General features: G+C 55.7%; 1 protein-coding gene across 1 annotated transcript in view; it reads left to right on the top strand.

Moving 5' to 3' along the window:
* The window catches only part of STK10 (serine/threonine kinase 10), an 82,910-nt gene that overhangs the window by 49,649 nt on the left and 16,068 nt on the right, over positions 1-17,193 (top strand). Inside the window, exons 7-11 of the mRNA XM_090288581.1 lie at positions 204-285; positions 7,366-7,500; positions 9,020-9,526; positions 11,668-11,798; positions 16,628-16,751. Of these exons, the coding sequence (XP_090144707.1) occupies positions 204-285; positions 7,366-7,500; positions 9,020-9,526; positions 11,668-11,798; positions 16,628-16,751 (979 nt within the window). The remainder of the gene's footprint in view (positions 1-203; positions 286-7,365; positions 7,501-9,019; positions 9,527-11,667; positions 11,799-16,627; positions 16,752-17,193) is intronic.

Below are 17,193 nucleotides of genomic sequence, written 5' to 3'. Positions count from 1 at the left end.
TTGGGTGTCCACGTCCCTCCCTGTACAGTGATGTCCGTGATGAGAAGCTCATCCTGAAAGCCCCACCGCCTCTGCTTTTCAGCTCATGAAGGCGCCCTTGGTCCTTTGATGGGCCTTTCTGGAAGGCACAGGGCTCCCGGGAGAGCGGAGTCTGTGACACGGGGTGTCCGCTCCGAGCTCACTGCTGCCCCCTGTCCTCCCAGGTCTGTGGAGTTCCGAGACTTCCTGAAGACTGCCCTCGACAAGAACCCAGAGACCCGGCCCAGTGCTGCACAGCTCTTGGAGGTGAGTGGGTCCCCTCTTCCGGGGCTGCCTGCCCCTCTGCCCTGTCCCTCCTTTGGAGGAGGATGACAGGTGTATTCGTCACCCAGCCCAGGTGACAGTGTGCACAGCCATTCATTCATCAACCCGCGTTCCCTGGTGGGGGTGCTGCCGGGCAGGAAGCCTCCACAGCCCCGTCCTCATGGAGCTGATGATCAGTAAGGGCGAGGGGGGCATAGGACCGGTTACGTGCATGAGACAGGAGAGATGAGGGCTTCGGCGAAAACGGCGCAGGCGGGGGGCGGGCCCAGGAGGGGTGGCTCTCCTATGTGAGCCGGGAGCCAGGCCAGGGTGGAGGCCAAGTTCTGGGACGTAGAGGTGAGTGGCAGGAGCCTGGAAGAGCCAGGGCGCGTGGGTGTGGGAGCTGGGGTGAGGGCAGGGGCATTGAAGGTGACATTGGGGCAGTATGGTGTGTCCACCCCAGATCTGATGGTTCACAAAGAGGACACGCAGGACTCAGGGTACTGTACTCGCCACTGTGACCTGTTACAGCAAAAGTGTGCAGAAGAAAAGGCATGTGGGAGAGGGCCATCCTGAAGCTTTGTGTCGCTCAGGGACACACTTAGCTCCCCTGGCGACGAGGTGTGGTGTGTGTGAAATGTTTGCCCCCTGGGGCGTGCAGCACAGTGATGCGGTGTGTGGACTGGGGTTGGAAAGTCCTGGGTTCAAATCCCAGCTCTGCCACTTACTGGCTGTGCAACCCTGGGTGAGTGGCTTAACCTCTCTGACTTGGTTCTTGCTCTGACATGGGATTTTAGCAACGTCCCCTTGGCAAGGTGGTTGTGAGGGTTAAGGGAGAGAACACTATAAAGAGCTTAGCTTAACTGTTAATCATTGTGTTCCCTGAGTGTTTGGTGTGTTGAGTTAAAAAATGGAAAGAAACCAGGTTGCCCAGTGGGGAGCTGTCTGCTAGGGGGTCACGAGTATATTTGAAAGCAAATGTCTGGAGGACCAGAGGCCTCCTTTTCTGGGTACTGTGCAGGGGTGGGGGGAAGCTGCAGAGGGGGCAGGACTGGGCCAGCCAGAGGTGGGGGCGGGGGCGGGGTGGGCCTGCTGTCGCTGTCAGGCGGGAAGCTCCAGCCTGCTTGGGCCGATTGTTTCCTGTGGGCAGGCCCCTCCTGGCCCGATACATCCGGCCTCCGGGACATTCCACCGGGAAGAGACAGCTGTCCCCTGTCCCCACTTGGCCCTGGAGCCCTGACCTGAGCCAGGAATTTCCGTTCCATAGTTGGAAAAACGTCCTGGCAGAGGCCTCTCAGCCTGAGACAGAAAGGGTCGCAGAGAAAAGGAGAGGCCCTTTGAGATAAATAAAGCACCTCTCAGAGTGCGGCCGCGGCCAGCTTCTCCCGTGGGCCCGCTCGCCTCTGCGCCGGGAACGGTGCAGTACAGGGCCTGCCCCTCCAGTGGAGACACCGAGGTCTGAAGCAGGCTTGCTGCGGTCCCCTGGCTTGGAGAGACAGAGGGAGTTCCAGATCCCGGTGCCCCCTTGGCCCTCGTGTCTGCCTGCTTCTAGAAGCTTCCCCCAGCCCCTTGCCTTCCCTGCGTTCTGCCTCCAGCTGGCTGACAATGCCCTGTTGGGTTTACGGGTCAGTCCTTGACTTGCGCAGGTGCTCCTTGGCGTTGTATCACACGGTGGTGACCCAGGCTCGCCCGCTCTGTGCCTCCGTTTCCCCTGCCGTGGGGTGCGGATAGAGCCCACGTGACAGAGCGCGGAGTGAGAGAGATTCTCTTTGGCGCCGTTTCAAGCGTAATGGCCATCAGACATCAGGTGCTCAGTCTGTACCTGCTGCACAGTCTGAAACCCACCCCCTGTGTCACAGGGTCCTTGTCAGGGTCACCAGCACCTTCCATGTTGCTGGACGTGGTAGTCAGCTCAGGCCCCAGTGCTCGCATCCCTGGACCCACAGCAGCAGCCACCATGAGGCGGTGATCGTCCTTGCCATCAGCACTGACATCCGGCTCCCACGTCTTCTCGGTTTCCTTCTCCCTGGTCACCTGCCCCCCTCGTCCCTGCTATCTGCACTCACCTGGCTGGCCTCGTCCCATTTACAGTGACGCCCCCATTTCCACCTGCAGCCCAGCCTTCTCTCCCTGCCCCCCACCCAGCCTCCAGCCTCCCTCGGACGTCCACTTGGCACCTCAAACTTGACACGTGCACCACGGAGCGTCTTTGCCCACCGGTGCCCCCCCGTCCGCTTCCCTGTCTGTCGGGGCGACCCCACCCTTCCAGCGGTCAAGCTCCATGCCTTGCAAGCATCCTGAGATACATAAAAGACTCCCACTCCTTCTCGAACACTCCACGTCTGTCCTACGGAGAAATCCTGTTTTCCCTGCCTGCAGAACGTGCTAGAATCTGACCCCTTCTCACCCCCCGTCTGAGCTGCCACCGTCTCTCACCCGGAGCACTGCCACTTCCCTGGGCTCCCTGCCCTGCTTCCGTCTGTTCTCAGCACAGCAGCCGGAGCGAACCTTGCAACCCTGTCAGCTCCTGTCCCTCCCTGGTCCAAAGCCTCTACTGGCTCCCACCCCACTCAGGGTAAAATCCACAATCTCAGTGACCGGCAAGGTTCTGTGTAATCTGCCCACCCCACCTTGACCCTGCAGACCTCCTCTCTCCCTCTCGCCCCTCACTCTGCGCCAGCCATCCTGGACTCCGTTCTGTTCTTCAGACCCGCCTGGCACACCCTGCCTCAGGACCTTTGCACTGGCGCTCCGCGTGGCCTGCCTGCACTAGTCTTCCCCCAGACTCCTCCCTGGCTGTCTGTCTCTCTGTCTCTGTCTTGTCCCTTGCCTCCTTTGCTCATTATGCAAATGTCAGCTTGTCAGCTTTTCGGTGGGGCCTCCCCCAGCTACCCTATTAAAATCCGCAAACCAGCTGCTCCCCCAGTCCCTACTTTTTAAGTCTCCTTTCCCTGCCCCACTTTTAATTTTTCCATGGCATATAGCATGGTGATATGTAACTTATTAGTTCATTAAGTTGTTTTTTTTTTTTTAACCTCACCTGAGGACATTTTTTCATTGCTTTTAGAGAGAGGAAGGGGGAGAGAGAGAGAAACGTAGATGTGAAACATTGATTGGTTGCCTCCCGCATGTGCCCCAACCGGAAATCTAACCCACAACCTAGGTAGGTGCCCTGACCGAGGATCAAACCTGCAACCTTTTGGTTTACGGGATGATACTCCAACCACCTGAGCCACCTGGCCAGGGCAACACAGTCTTCATTTTGTTCACTGATGTGTTCCAAGCACCCAAACAGTGCCTGGATGGAGAGGACCCTTAACAAGTATTTGTTAAATACGTTTACTTGTTTTTACTTAACACACTGTTAGGTAATCCTTCCTCCATGCCAGGTGCTGTTCTTAATGTTGAACGTTAACTAAATGTAATTGTTAAAACTGCCCTGTGGAGCTGGTCCTAATTCAGATCTCTGCCAGACATAAGACCGAAGCACAGAGAGGTTAGGTAGCCTGCACAAGGTCACACAGCCTGTAAGTGACAGAGCTGGGATTCTGATCCTGGTCGTCTGGTTTCAAAGCCTGTTCTCCTGACCACGCTGGGAAGCTGCCTCCAAATGAATGAAGGAGAGAAAGAAGAAATGAAGGAGAGAAAGAAGAAATGAAGGAGAGAAGGGGAGAGAGGGAAGGGGTTGGAAGGGCGGGTGGGAGGACGGAAGGGAAGATGTTGACACGTTATTAGGCACTTCCTAAAGCCAGTGTTGGCGTGGGGGACTCCCTGGCGGCTGGCTTCTAAGCGCACAGAAGAAAACAGGCTCAAGGCTCAAGTTCTTGGAAAGGATGTCCGTGTCGAAGGCCGCAGGGGTCCTGGCTGGAGGGCGGGAGCCAGCCGATGTGCTGCGTGACACCCGGGGCTCCCCACAGAGATGGCACAGAGCACCTGCTCCTCTTCCTGAAGGAGCAGATGCCTGGGTTCCCCTCGGATCTGGGCCTTCTGTGGGGGCGCCAAGCACTTCCTGGGGACCCGTGTCTGTCCAGACCAGCCTGTCCCCGTGCAGGCACACAGTGTGCGTCCTGCCGGGGTAGCGCCCTCCCTGCAGAGCCTTGCCTCTCTAATGGGCCTTGGCAGTTGAGGGGATTGGGGAAATTCCTTTTCTAAACACGCCTGGAGGTGGTGGAGCAGAAGGGGTGGCGGAGGTGCGCTGGAGCAGTTGATAGAACGGCGCTCTAGGCCTCCTCAGTTACCCCGCTCACCCAGGACTGCAGGAGCTCACCTGCCTGCCAGCAGGCTTTCCTCCCTGTGCCGCCCCACCCCCTCCGCTTCCTAAGGGCCCTGGGGCTCAGGGGACTGGTGGAGTGCATGGGTCAGCCCGGGTCAGCCTCGGAGGCAAGGCACCTGGCGTGCAGAAGAGCCGCTAATTTGGTCAATAGGTAGTGTGCCCTGATGAAAACCGGGGGTTCCCCAAAGCCTGTGCCTCCCTTATTTACTTCTGTCCCATCTGCTTCAGCCGCTGCGGAGAGGTGTCCTGTGGCTTCTTGCTGGGGTTCCCCCGTGTGAGGTTGTGCAGTGAGAGGCTTGGGAACGTCTGGGAGCTGGTTCTCAGCCTCTGTTCTAGAAACCTCTACCCCGTGGGGATGTGGAGGGGACAGGAATGGCGGGGAGTGCAAACCTGGTGCCTCAGAGGCTTCTCTGACTGTGATAGTGCTGTTGCTGCTACTGCTGGAGGGGGTGATGATGATGGTCGTGATGGAGGTGATGGTGATGATGGTCGTGATGGAGGTGATGGTGATGGTGATGATGGTAATGATGGAGGTGATGGTGATGATGGTGATGATGATGGTAGTGATGGTGATGGTGATGAGGATGAGAACGTGTTGATGCTGGTGATGATGACGTAGATGATAGCTCTGAGCTGTAATGCTTGGAACAATCATACCCTTATTCCCAGCATCCAGATGAGCAAACTGAGGCTCAGGGAGGTGAGCGACTGGCCCAGGCTGGTGGTAGAAGCAGGATTTTATCCCAGACAGTCTGGCCCTTAGCAGCTGTTTTTCCCCTGCTTCCCATATTAATAAACCCTTATTAATGGTTCCACTCAAGACTCTTGGAACCACTCAGCAGCCAGATGTGACACCTTTAAATGACACTCCTAATGTCACTTTAACTGACACCTTTAACATCCGTCTCCGCTGCAGCCCTCCAGGGGCTTCTGGGAATAAAGTCTCAGCGTCTTCCCCGGCCCAGGTGCCCTGCATGGCCCACCCTGCCCTTCCTCCTGCGGCTCCTCCCCTGCCCTCTCCTCTCCCACAATTCCTTACGCCTCCACGTCTGCAGGCGCGCCCCCCGCACACCCAGCTCAGTCCTGTCTCCGGGCCTTTGCACTTGCTGTTTCCTCTGCCTGGAATTCCCCGGCAGGCCCCTTCCCATCCGTCAAGGTCTCGGCTCAAAAGTCAACTCCACAGGGAGGCCCCTGTGACCACAGACCTAAGGAGCCTCCCCTGCCTGGGCTGGGCCAGGTTGTTCCAGCCCCCCGCTCCCCTGTTACCAGATCTGCAATGATCTTGTCACTCGGTTACACACCTCTTGTCACCCCCTCAGCTGCGAGTTCCCAAGGGCCAGGACCTTTCCTGGCTTTTTGGTCACCTTATTTTGGCACCTGGCATGTTGCCGGCCTCACCGTGTGGTCGTGGCATGAGTCAGTGAATGAATGGGGACATGGGAGAGGAAAAACGAGTGCAGTTCTTCAGACCTTTACTAGCTTGGACTAACTACAGAGAGGCACCCGAGTGACAGGGCTCTTCAAGGCGGGTGAGACTTGTCGCCGTCAGAGGGACAAAGTCAGGCGACCAAGCCGAACGGGGTGTTGCCTCGTGGCCCCCACAAATGAACTGATGTAGATGAACAAACTGGCGAAAATGATTCCCGTGGACCTATCAGTTGTGAATGTGTTTTCAGGCTGCTAGGACATTTATTTTCTTGAGTCATTTGCATACTTCCCTGCAATCGTGACGCTGTTCCTCTGCTGATAAATTTGCTGACAGTAAAAACAGTGCAGTTTCATCAGAGCCTTCCTGTAAATTTCAAATGAGCAAATTCCGGCGTAAAGGCAGCCCCACTCCCTGCGTTCCTCCAGTGCTGGCCTGGGTGAGTGTGGTGATCGGGGAACCCCAGCCCTGTCCGTCCAGAGTTCCAGGGGAGGATGCCCAGGGACAGACTTGCGCCTGGGAGGTGTTCGTGTGACTCAGCACCTGCTGAGGACTTAGACGCCTTGGTGTTCTGCAAGGTCTGTGAAAGTTGGGATATTTCTGTAAGCGTCTGGGAATAGAGCGCACACCACTCCGCCTCAAGCTTTTGCAAACACACATGTCTGCCCGAAGACATCTTCAAATGTGTTCTTGGCTGATGTAGGCAGTCACCAGAACAGGAAACGACACACATGTCCCCGCGCAGCAGAATGAATGAACAAGCTGACATGCAGGCAGTAAAACACTGCACGCGGGGACAGAAGGAGCAGTTCACGGATACACGCAACAGTGTAGGGGAATCTGCGCTTCAGCGCGTGGCGTGGAGAAAGCACCCACTGGAGATGATGTCCAATCGGATTCTGTTCGTGTGAAGTTCAAGGGCGGGCAAGACAGGCTCTGAGCTAGCCTGTCCGAGGTGATGGACGTGTTCTGTGTCTTGGTCTGTATAGATGAAAAGTCTGGAAAATCCTTCCCAGCTTAATGATTGGTGAACTTAATACCTCTTTTACAAAGAGAATAGTGTACAAACAGACCTCCGCAAACCTTGCTTCAGCTCCTGCGTTGGGCTGAGCAGCACTTCCGTGGGCGTTAGCTTTCCAGTCGTCATGACCTCCCCGTGGGTTTGCCATCCTTGTCTCTGCTTCACAGGTGAGGTGCCTGCCGCTCAGAGAGGGAAAGTCACGCGCTTGGTGTCACACGGTTGGGACTCACCCTCTTTCCGTCACGCACAGGACTTGCTGAGCTGCCTCTGGGTCTCCTTTACCGAGTCCATGGTACCCCAGCCTTTGCCTGCCCTCTTCACCCAGCCCAGAGTGGCTCTAACCCAGGTGTCTTGCCCCCTCAGCACCCCTTTGTCAGCAGCATCACCAGTAACAAGGCTCTGCGGGAGCTGGTGGCTGAGGCCAAGGCCGAGGTGATGGAGGAGATTGAAGACGGCCGTGAGGAGGGGGAAGAGGAGGACTCTGGGGAAGCCACCTCCGTAAGGCCTGGAGGAGTGGGTGCTGGGGAGGGACGGGACCCCCACAGGCTCGGCTCCTGTAGTGGGGGCTTGGAGGAGCAGGAAGGACTCCCTCCTGTGTCTCTCCAGCTCAGAGGTCACAGGTTCCCATGCCCTTGACCAGGAGTCTAGATTTTCACGTGAAATCTGTCAATTTTTAAAAGTTGGTAGCTGGCTCTTTGCTTCCAGCCTTTTCCCCGTGTGGCTCATGTACCAAATGCGCATGTTTTGAGCGTGCTGTAGGGTACATGAAGATTCAGGCTGCATGCGATTGGAGGCCACAGGCCAAGGGGCTCTGGCTGCCCCCACGGCCCAGGAGACCCATGTTTGGGTACATTCATCACCCATCTGCAGCTTCAGCACTTGGCTGAATTTAAACGTAAACGCAAGCTCATTTTTAGAAATGTAAAACCGTTTGAGCCAAGTGAGACGTGTCGGTGGCTGGACCCCATCCTGAGCTGCTGCTTTTGGATGGCTGGCCTGACTAGTTAGGGGCGGGGCGGGGGTGGGGTGCTCTCCCAGGAGGGACATCTGCTGTCCAGATGGTGTCGTGGACCTAGGGAGGCAGGGCCCGAGCATTGCTGTGGAATGACAGGATCAGATCTGAGTTTCTGAATGCTCGCTCTGGGTGTTGAATAGAAGGCGGATTAAAATTGCTTCTGGAAGCTTCCATATTCAAGATCAAAAACCAGCGGCCATCAGGACCCAAGGGAATGCTTACCTTGTGAGTTCATTGACACTGAGTTTAAAAAGAGGCAGACCGACCTACAGCACCTAGACGAAGGATGGATGTGGGCAGGGGTGCCGGGGGTCAGCGCCCCACCCCTGACCGGGAAGGTGGCTGTGTGGGTGCCCACTTCACTCATGACGCTGGACATGTAGGTTTCAGCCAGATGAGTGGGCGTCCTGTTTCGTAATAGCAACATTTCCGATCCTTCCCGCCCCCCCAGAGCTCTGAAAACAAAACATTCCAAAGTTAGTGGCTACCAGGTGAAATCCAGCCCCCGTATAAGTTTACTTCGGGTTTTATGTAATTTTGTAAAAAGAACTTTAATTAGTTGCCACCTAAAAACCAGGAGATGTTATGTAAAAATCCAGATTCTAGCTTGTCTTGAAAAATTTGGGAGGCCAGGCCTTGGGGGACCCATTTTCCCACATTGTCACGATTGGCTGGAGCAGAGATGCCAGTGCTCCTTTCAGCCAGGCAGGAGCCAGCCGGCGGGTCACAGTTGCCTGCGTTCCTAGGAAGAATAATAGGAAATAAACTGAGCTACGATTAGAGACAATCAGCAGATTCCTCTTCCTCCAGACAAGTAGTAATTTGCCTGTTAGGCGATAGGGAGTGCTGGGGCCTGCGGCTTGCTGGAGTGACACCGACTCTACCTCCCTGGCCTTGGCCCATGTCACCCGGTCGGGGCCTGACTGGCAACCCCACTGCATCTCTGACTGCTGCCTTGTGCACACAGCAGCCCGGCCTTGATTGCCTTTTCTTGTCCCCTAGCCTCTGGGGAACCACACTCCCGACTCTTCTGAGGTGGCTCAGGTGAGCCTCAGTGCCGACAAGGAGCCATCTCTCACCCCGGTGCCACCCAGCGAGCCCTCTGGGGATGGATCCCTGCAGACCCCCAGCCCTCCAGACGTGGCCCCTGGAAGTGAGAATGGCCTAGCAGTGCCTGTGACCCTCCGGAAGTCCCGACCGGTGTCAATGGGTGCCCGAATTCAGGTATCTGAGGAGGAGCAAGCCGCTGACCAGGATGGGGACCTCAGTCCAGCAGCCGGCCGGTCTCAAAAGACAGGTCAGAGCCGTCCCAACAGCAGCGCCCTTGAGACCTTGGGCAGCGAGAAGCTGGCCAACGGCAGCCTGGAGCTCCCTGCCCAGGCCTCTCCTCGTCCTTCCCAGAGGAACTCGGACTGTGGCAGCCTCTCCACCTCCGACAGTGTGGACTATGGCACCTCCCTGTCCGCCGACCTGTCTCTAAACAGAGAGACGGGCTCTCTGTCCATCAAGGTAATGCCGCCTCTGGTGCGCAGGCGGGCAACAGGCTGTTCTGCGGGGCTGGGCTTTATGAAGGCGGTTGACAGCTACCCTCCATTTCTAAGTGGCTCAGAAGGATTGCTCTTTCTTCACAGGGCTTTCCATTAACACAGTGTGATCCCCGAAATAGCTGAGTTCAGTCTGGGATTTAGGCATATCAGACAGTTAGTCTGGGTTTGCGTTTAGATTGGGTTTGGTTAAAGGCCCTGGTGAAATTTGGGAGAGAGAATTCTAGAAGCAGAAGTTCTCTTATTTGTGGTCCAGCTGGTGGCTGGTAGAGCCAGTGAAAGGGAGTCTCCTGGCTCTGTGGCCTTTCTAGAAGGTACTGTTGCGAATGTCAGTAGCCACTGTGCCTGAGGGCCTGGCACTGCAAAGTGCTTTTTAAAAAAAGGACGGAAGCTCTTCATCGATGCACAGATAAGCAAACAGAGGCTTAGGTAGGGAGCGGGGAGCTGCCCAGACCCTGCACTCTGGGCTCTGGACCCTGAAGGCCATTCTGCCTTCCAGCTGGGATTCAGGCCTCCTCCTCCTCCTCCTCCTCAGGTGGCTGGAGGGGCTGACCTTGTCCCCTGCCTGACAAACCTCGGATGTTCTTGACTTCACTGTTGGCCACTTACTTGACTAGGCCCATTTTAGGGAAGTTACTGTGTCTTCTTGGTTTTTTCTTTCATCGTTTACTTGGGGAAAAACACACAGTAGGAACTCAGGAATCCTTGCGAACTGAAAGGGAGCGGTGAGGCAGTTGGCGGGCCCGGCCTGCTGTGGGGGCAGACACACAGCGCAGTCCGAACGGGCCGCAGCACTAGGCAGGCAGCGGCGTGTACGGATAATCAGCATCGGCCCGTCACCTTAGGACAGGCGTCCGGTCTCTTCTCTTCTTAAAGAGACACTCAAAGAGTGAAGAAAACTAATTAAGAATAAAAGGGTGGATTCACCCAGAGCGGGTGCCCCACCTCTTCCCGAGGGCGTTGAGAACATGTCCTGCTGGCCGCCTGGCAGTGAGTCAGGGACCACGGCTGTTCTGCTAGGAGTCCGCTGGCTGCGTTGGCACCCTGCGCATGACAAGTAACCTCCGAGATGGGCGGCCCGGTGACTATCTTGAATAGAGTCCTAGGACACGTGAGCTGAACAGTGGAGGGAGACGAGAGTCCGGTGTGACTGTGCAGAGCTCCTGGGTCTCTGCTGAGCAGGAGTGGGGGGTCAGAGCAGACTGAGGGCACAGAGCCGGGTCGAGGGGAACCACCCTGTTCCCCTCCCCCTTCCCCCTCCTTCTAGGGCTCGGGGGCCCCCAGGGTAGTGTTGGAAAGGCAGGGCTGGGCCATGCCTGGAAGGGTCTTGGGAGCCGGCTGAGAGGTTAGAGGGAGCCATGTTGACCATCCCAGTGCAGGCTCCCAGGCCCTCCCCTGGGTCACGAGAACTTTCAGAGGGGATTTGAACACCCCGGGGGTCCTAGCAGCACTCTGTAAACATGGGAAATGTGTGAATTATTCACAGGAAAAGATAAAGATTATGAATAAGCTCGTGGGGCCCCCAAATGGGCGTGGCCTCCATTGGAGCTCAGGTCAGATCAGGGGTGGCTGCCAAATCAGTTATGACTTGGTTTTCTGGGCTCTTTGGGCATTGGCATTGTGGACAAGAGGTTGCGGTCCGCAGCAGTAACTGTCAGAAGTTAACACCGAGTGTGGGACCCTCGCTAGGAGCTGGGCGCCACGCTGGGCGCTGCCCCACGCATCTTCCCACTGAACCTCTGTAACCACATGGGAGGCAGGTACTGCTTCTCGCCTTCTCTGACGTGAAGAGGAAGCTGAAGCTCAGACAGGACAAGGGACTTGCCCAGGGTCACAGAGCCAGTAGGTGACAGAGGCTTAGAAAGGTCCTGTGTGTGAGTGCTGGCAGCTGGGTGGCAGAGGGCATGGGGCAGTGTCTGAAGGCACAGATCAGGGAGAGGAGAGGGGATTGGTTCCGACACCCATACCCCCGGGTTGAGAAACTTGAAGCAAGGGGACAGTGGACAGCCATGTCCTCCCTGGGTGTGGGGTGGTGGGCCATACCTTCTGTCACCCCTGGATTCTTAGGTGAAAGGCTGAGCTTTGCCTAATGATTTTCCTCGCCAGGACTCACGGCTCCACAATAAAACCCTCAAGAGAACACGCAAGTTTGTGGTGGATGGCGTAGAGGTGAGCATCACCACGTCCAAGATGATCAGCGAAGATGAGAAGAAGGATGAAGAGATGAGATTCCTCAGGCAAGCCTGGGAAGGGTTGCTTATGGTGCTAACAGGGTGGGGTGCACTGAGAAGGAAGGGCGTGGAGTGGGTCTTTTTGGTGAGAGAGCTGTCTATAGCATGACGTGATAGATTAAGGAGGCAAAAGGAAACTGGTTTTGGTTGAGATCTTGTACTCACCCACCCACCCATCCATCCACCTGTCATCCATCCACTCACCCATCCATCTATTCATCCATCCATCCATCTATCCATCCATTTATCCATCCATCCATCCATCCATCCATCCACTCATCCATCCATCCATCCATCCATCCACTCATCCACCCATCCATCCACTCATCCGTCCAATCATCCATCCACTCATCCACCCATCCATCCATCCATCCACTCATCCATCCACTCACCCATCCATCCATCCATCCATCCATCCACTCATCCATCCACTCATCTATCCACTCATCCACCCATCCATCCACTCATCCATCCACTCATCCACCCATCCATCCATCCATTCATCTACCCATCCATTTATCTAGCTATCCATCCACTCATCCACCCATCCATCCACTCATCCATCCACTCATCCATCCATCCATTCATCTATCCATCCATTTATCCAGCTATCCATCCACTCATCCACCCATCCATCCATCCATCCATCCACCCATCCATCCACTCATCCATCCACCCATCCATCCACTCATCCATCCATCCATCCACCCATCCACTCATCTATCCATCCATCCATCTATCCACCCATTCATCCACCCATCCACCCATCCATCCATCCATCCATCCGTCCACTCATCCATCCATCCATCCACCCATCCACTCATCTATCCATCCATCCATCTATCCACCCATTCATCCACCCATCCACCCATCCACTCATCTATCCATCCATCCATCTATCCACCCATTCGTCCACCCATCCACCCATCCATCCATCCATCCATCCACCCATCCATCCATCCATCCGTCCATCCATCCATCCGTCCACTCATCCATCCATCCATCCACCCATCCACTCATCTATCCATCCATCCATCTATCCACCCATTCATCCACCCATCCACCCATCCATCCATCCATCCATCCACCCATCCACCCATCCATCCATCCATCCATCCACCCATCCATCCATCCATCCATCCATCCATCCATCCATCCACCCATCCATCCATCCATCCGTCCACTCATCCATCCATCCACCCACCCACCCATCCATCCATCCATCCACCCATCCATCCATCCATCCGTCCATCCACCCACCCACCCATCCATCCATCCATCCATCCATCCATCCATCCACCCATCCATCCATCCATCCGTCCACTCATCCATCCATCCACCCACCCACCCACCCCATCTATCTCTCCATCTACCCACCCATCCATTATCCATCTCTCTATGTATCTACCTACCTACCAGTTTGGGGGGCATGTTGGTGACCCAGATAGTTGAGGCTATTGGCTTTGTAGAACTTACACTTAATGGGCCAACACCCAACACCCAAGATAACCCCAAGATATGGTGCATACAAAGGAGGTAACGGATGATACGACAGCGAGAGCCTGGGCTGGGGGACCCGCTCCGAGGGAACCTCTTGGCCTGAACCTGAAGGGGAGAAGAGCCGGCCACCAGCAGAGCCGGGCGCACAGAGGGCACTGCAGGGCCGGGCTGGGGTGTGGTCCCTGCGTCCTTAGGGCTTGCGGTCAGGGTGGCACAGTGAGGGTTTCACCCCAGCCAGGGTGGACCCAATGCAGAGCGACTGGCCCTAACGGCCCTTCTGAGAGCGGGCTCCGGCTGCTGTATGAGCGTGAGCTGTGGACGTGACCCCACCCAGGACAGTGGCCGGGAAGAGGTGTTCAGGTTTAACATACATTTTGGAGGCAGAGCCGGTGAAATTGAGAGGGACTGAGTGGGGCGAATGGGGGCAGGCAAAGCTCTCTGCTGGGACCCATCCTTGTACTTCCAAGGTGCTCAGGCCCCTGAACAGCCCTCCTGAGGGAGACCCTGTTTTCACCGTTTTGTGAAGGAGGAAACTGTTTTGGGGCTGGTCACCCTGGTCAGAAGGGGTCGAGCTAAGGTAACCAGGCCTGTCTGGGGGCAGATTCTGCCAGGCTTCTGCTGGTTGTGAAGCTTCTGGGGGGCCGCCAGGCGCGGGGGTCGGGGCCGAGCGGTCGGAGGCCTTGGAGCCCCGGCGCTCCCTTGGGGCTGGGCCTTTGCAGGGAAAATTCATTTTTGGTTTAGAGACTATTTCTAGGACGTCAGACATACTCATCTTTCTAAAAAGCACAAACATCCCAAAGCCACATAGAAGCGGTTTGGGGTCTCTTGGTCCCCTGTCCCCTGTAGGAAGCAGGAGACGACGGGGCGCGGGCCCACATGTGGATGTGCACACACTTCGGTGTCACTGTGTGGGTCGAGGCAGTTAGGAGGGAAAGCTTACAGCCAGCAGATGACACCTTCTGTCTGACAGTCACCGGGGAGGTGGCCCGTATTCCTCCAGCCTCAGAGCTCAAGGGCTGGCCGGCCGTCAGGCACGCCGCTCCGGGCAGCTCGGGTTGCTGGGCTGGCACTCCGGCCTCACCGCCCTCCATCTAGAAACGGCGCCCTCTGCCCTGGCCCCAGCCCCACCCCCTCCCGAACGGGGGTGCTGTCTGCAGGGCGGGTGCGGAGGGTGAGATGGGGCCGCGGGGGGGCGGAGGTGCTCACGGGGAACAAGGCTCTTCTTGTCTGCCCGCCGTGGCCCTGAGGTCTGAGTGTCCCGTAAGCCTGGACCGGCCGCCAGGCCGCAGGGGTGCAGAGACGGTGACCCCGCTGCAACTGGCCCACGGCCCTCCTCACACTGGGGTCCTAGCATTTCTGGAGCACGGGGTCCCAGGCACTCGTTTGACCCACGGACTGAACAGTCACTGCCAGACTGGGGCTCCTCGGCCAGAGTTCTCCCCGTTTCCCCTAAAACTGGTGCCGGCTCTGTTCTTACAGAGGACGCGGGAGGTCGGGGCGGTAACGTAAGAATCCGGCTCTCCGTCTGTCTGCCTTTGTCCTTTGGTCGGTCGCTCTGTAAGCCTGTCTCTCTTGAGTCAAGGTTTCCGTTTTCTTGTTAACGTTCTCAAAGTCGCCTCCTGCCTTCTCACTTCCCGGAGAGCAGAGGCTCAGACGGGAGCTTCTTTACAGGGCTGTGCAGAGCGTCTCTGGCCTTTCCCGGAGACGGGGCAGCCTTTGGTGCCGTTCCGGAAGGTGCCACTCAGGGGGAGTGGGCTGCCTGCCAGGCAGGCACGGACCGGTATCGCATCCAACCCGCCCAGCACCCAAGCCCGAGCGGTAGAGACTCTCCGCCCCATTTTACAGCTGCGGTAACAGCGGCCTGTCAAGATCGAGTGAGGCCGAGCGAGGCCGAGCGCCCCCAGCTGCAACGCCCGCGGGGCCGAGACTTCAGCAGGGCCCCTCTGCCCCCCAAAGTGTGCGGCTGCACCCTCTCAGGGCAGCCAGGCAGGAGGCCCGGGCAGGCACCGCGGTGTAGGCTGCAGGCCCTGGTTGAGGCCCGGACACAGGCTGCCAGGGAGCCCCCCACCCCTGCCCCCCTGATTCTGTCAGGAGGCCCAAGCTCTTTCCGCAGCATTTTAATTTCATTTTCTTTTCTGATTATATAAATGATACATACCCATTTTTAATGGATTTGCTCAGAAAGAGCCATAGTTAACAACAGTTTGGGGTTTATCCTGCCAGTATTTTCTGTGAGTACACAGATGCAGGTTACACACTTGTGTGTGTGTGTGTGTGTGTGCGTGTATACACACATACACATACAGGCTACAAAATTAAGGCATATTATGTGGTTTAGGTCAAGTTTTTATTGTATTTACATTTTGAATAGGTAATAATGATATCATAGTTCAAAACTCTAAAAGAAAAAGAGGGTAAGCAGTAAAAAATCCCCCTCCTCCCCTTTTCTGCCAGGCATCCAGTCCCCTCGCTGTGATACTATTTTTTGATGTAATCCTCCCAGAAATACACAGTGTTTCAACAAGAAAGTAAACACACACGTACACACGTGCACACACATATGTTGTCTTTTTTTTCCCCCCACCCAGATGGTAGGGTAGCATAATAGACCCACCTCCCAATGGAGAGCTCATTCTGTATCTGTCATAAAGAATGGTTGCGTTCATAGATGTTTTCCCACGTCATTAAGTATCTTCTCAAACTTGATTTTTAGTGGTTGTATAAAACCACCTCCGATGGATATACTTTAATTTAATTAGACCTATACTGATGGGCCTTTAAGCCAATTCCAGTTCTGTACTATTATAAACAGCATTGTTATTAATATCCTTTTTTGGTCCTGTTGTGCATCTATGAATGCTGCTTTAGAGTCAGTATCCAGAAGTGGAACTGTTATCTCAAAAGGCATAAACTTACTGCCAAACTGTCCTGCAGGAAGGTTGTACCTATTTCTACCTCAGCAGGTTACAAAAGTATCACTTTCCCCCCTAATCTCACCTGTGTAATTCATCAGAATGGTATTTCTTTTAAATTTATATTTCATATCCATATAGGTTATTTAAAATTTCTTGTCTTTTGTTTCATGTCTGTTCATGTTCTGTCACTTTTTAAAACTAGGGCATCCCTGTTTTATTGATTTGTAAATACTGTTTCGTATTAAAGATTATTTGTGTTTTGTCTGTCCATAACCATCAAATGAGGCCTGAGTCCTATCTGGCCTCTGCCCGAGACCAGTGCTATGCTGCCCCACGCGCGGGCCTTCCGTGTGTGTCCCTGAGGTGCGTGACCTCTGAGGCCACTTGCTGACTGAGATGGCCGCATCGTATCACCCTCAGGCGCCAGGAACTCCGAGAGCTCCGGCTGCTCCAGAAGGAAGAGCATCGGAACCAGAGCCAGCTGAGCAGGAAGCATGAGCTGCAGCAGGAGCAGATGCACAAACGCTTCGAGCAGGAAATCAGCGTGAGTGCGGGAGACGGGGCCCTGCAGGGCTCCTTGCCAACGTGTTTTCTTTAAGCGGAAGCTGCAGAGTGGGGGCCCCTGCACAGCGGAGAGCCAGTCACAGCTGCCCGTCCCTCTGGCTTCCCGGCCTCCTTAGGTCTTGCCTTGTAAACACAGAATTACATGAAGGTCATGGCGCTCCTCTGAGTCACACAGGAGCACCTCTAGAGGGAAATTAATCTATGTTGAGGATCATGCCAAGAACCTTGCAAGGTAGATGGTCTGGTCTCCCTTTTGCACGTGAGGAAACAGAGACTCAGGTTAAGTGACTTGTCTCGGGTCACATAGGAAAGAGGTGACAGAGCTGGGATTTAAGCCCAGGTCCGAGGACAAGCCCTGGGCTCTCCCATTCCTGCTTCCCGTCTCCCTGCCAGTGACTTACAAAGTGACTTTGCTGAATTCC

Source organism: Furipterus horrens, unplaced genomic scaffold (genome assembly GCF_987537825.1).
Source record: "Furipterus horrens unplaced genomic scaffold, mFurHor1.1.pri manual_scaffold_10, whole genome shotgun sequence".
NCBI lineage: Eukaryota > Metazoa > Chordata > Mammalia > Chiroptera > Furipteridae > Furipterus > Furipterus horrens.
The sequence above is the reverse complement of the archived record's forward strand: the minus strand, read 5'-3'. Positions and strand labels throughout refer to the sequence as shown.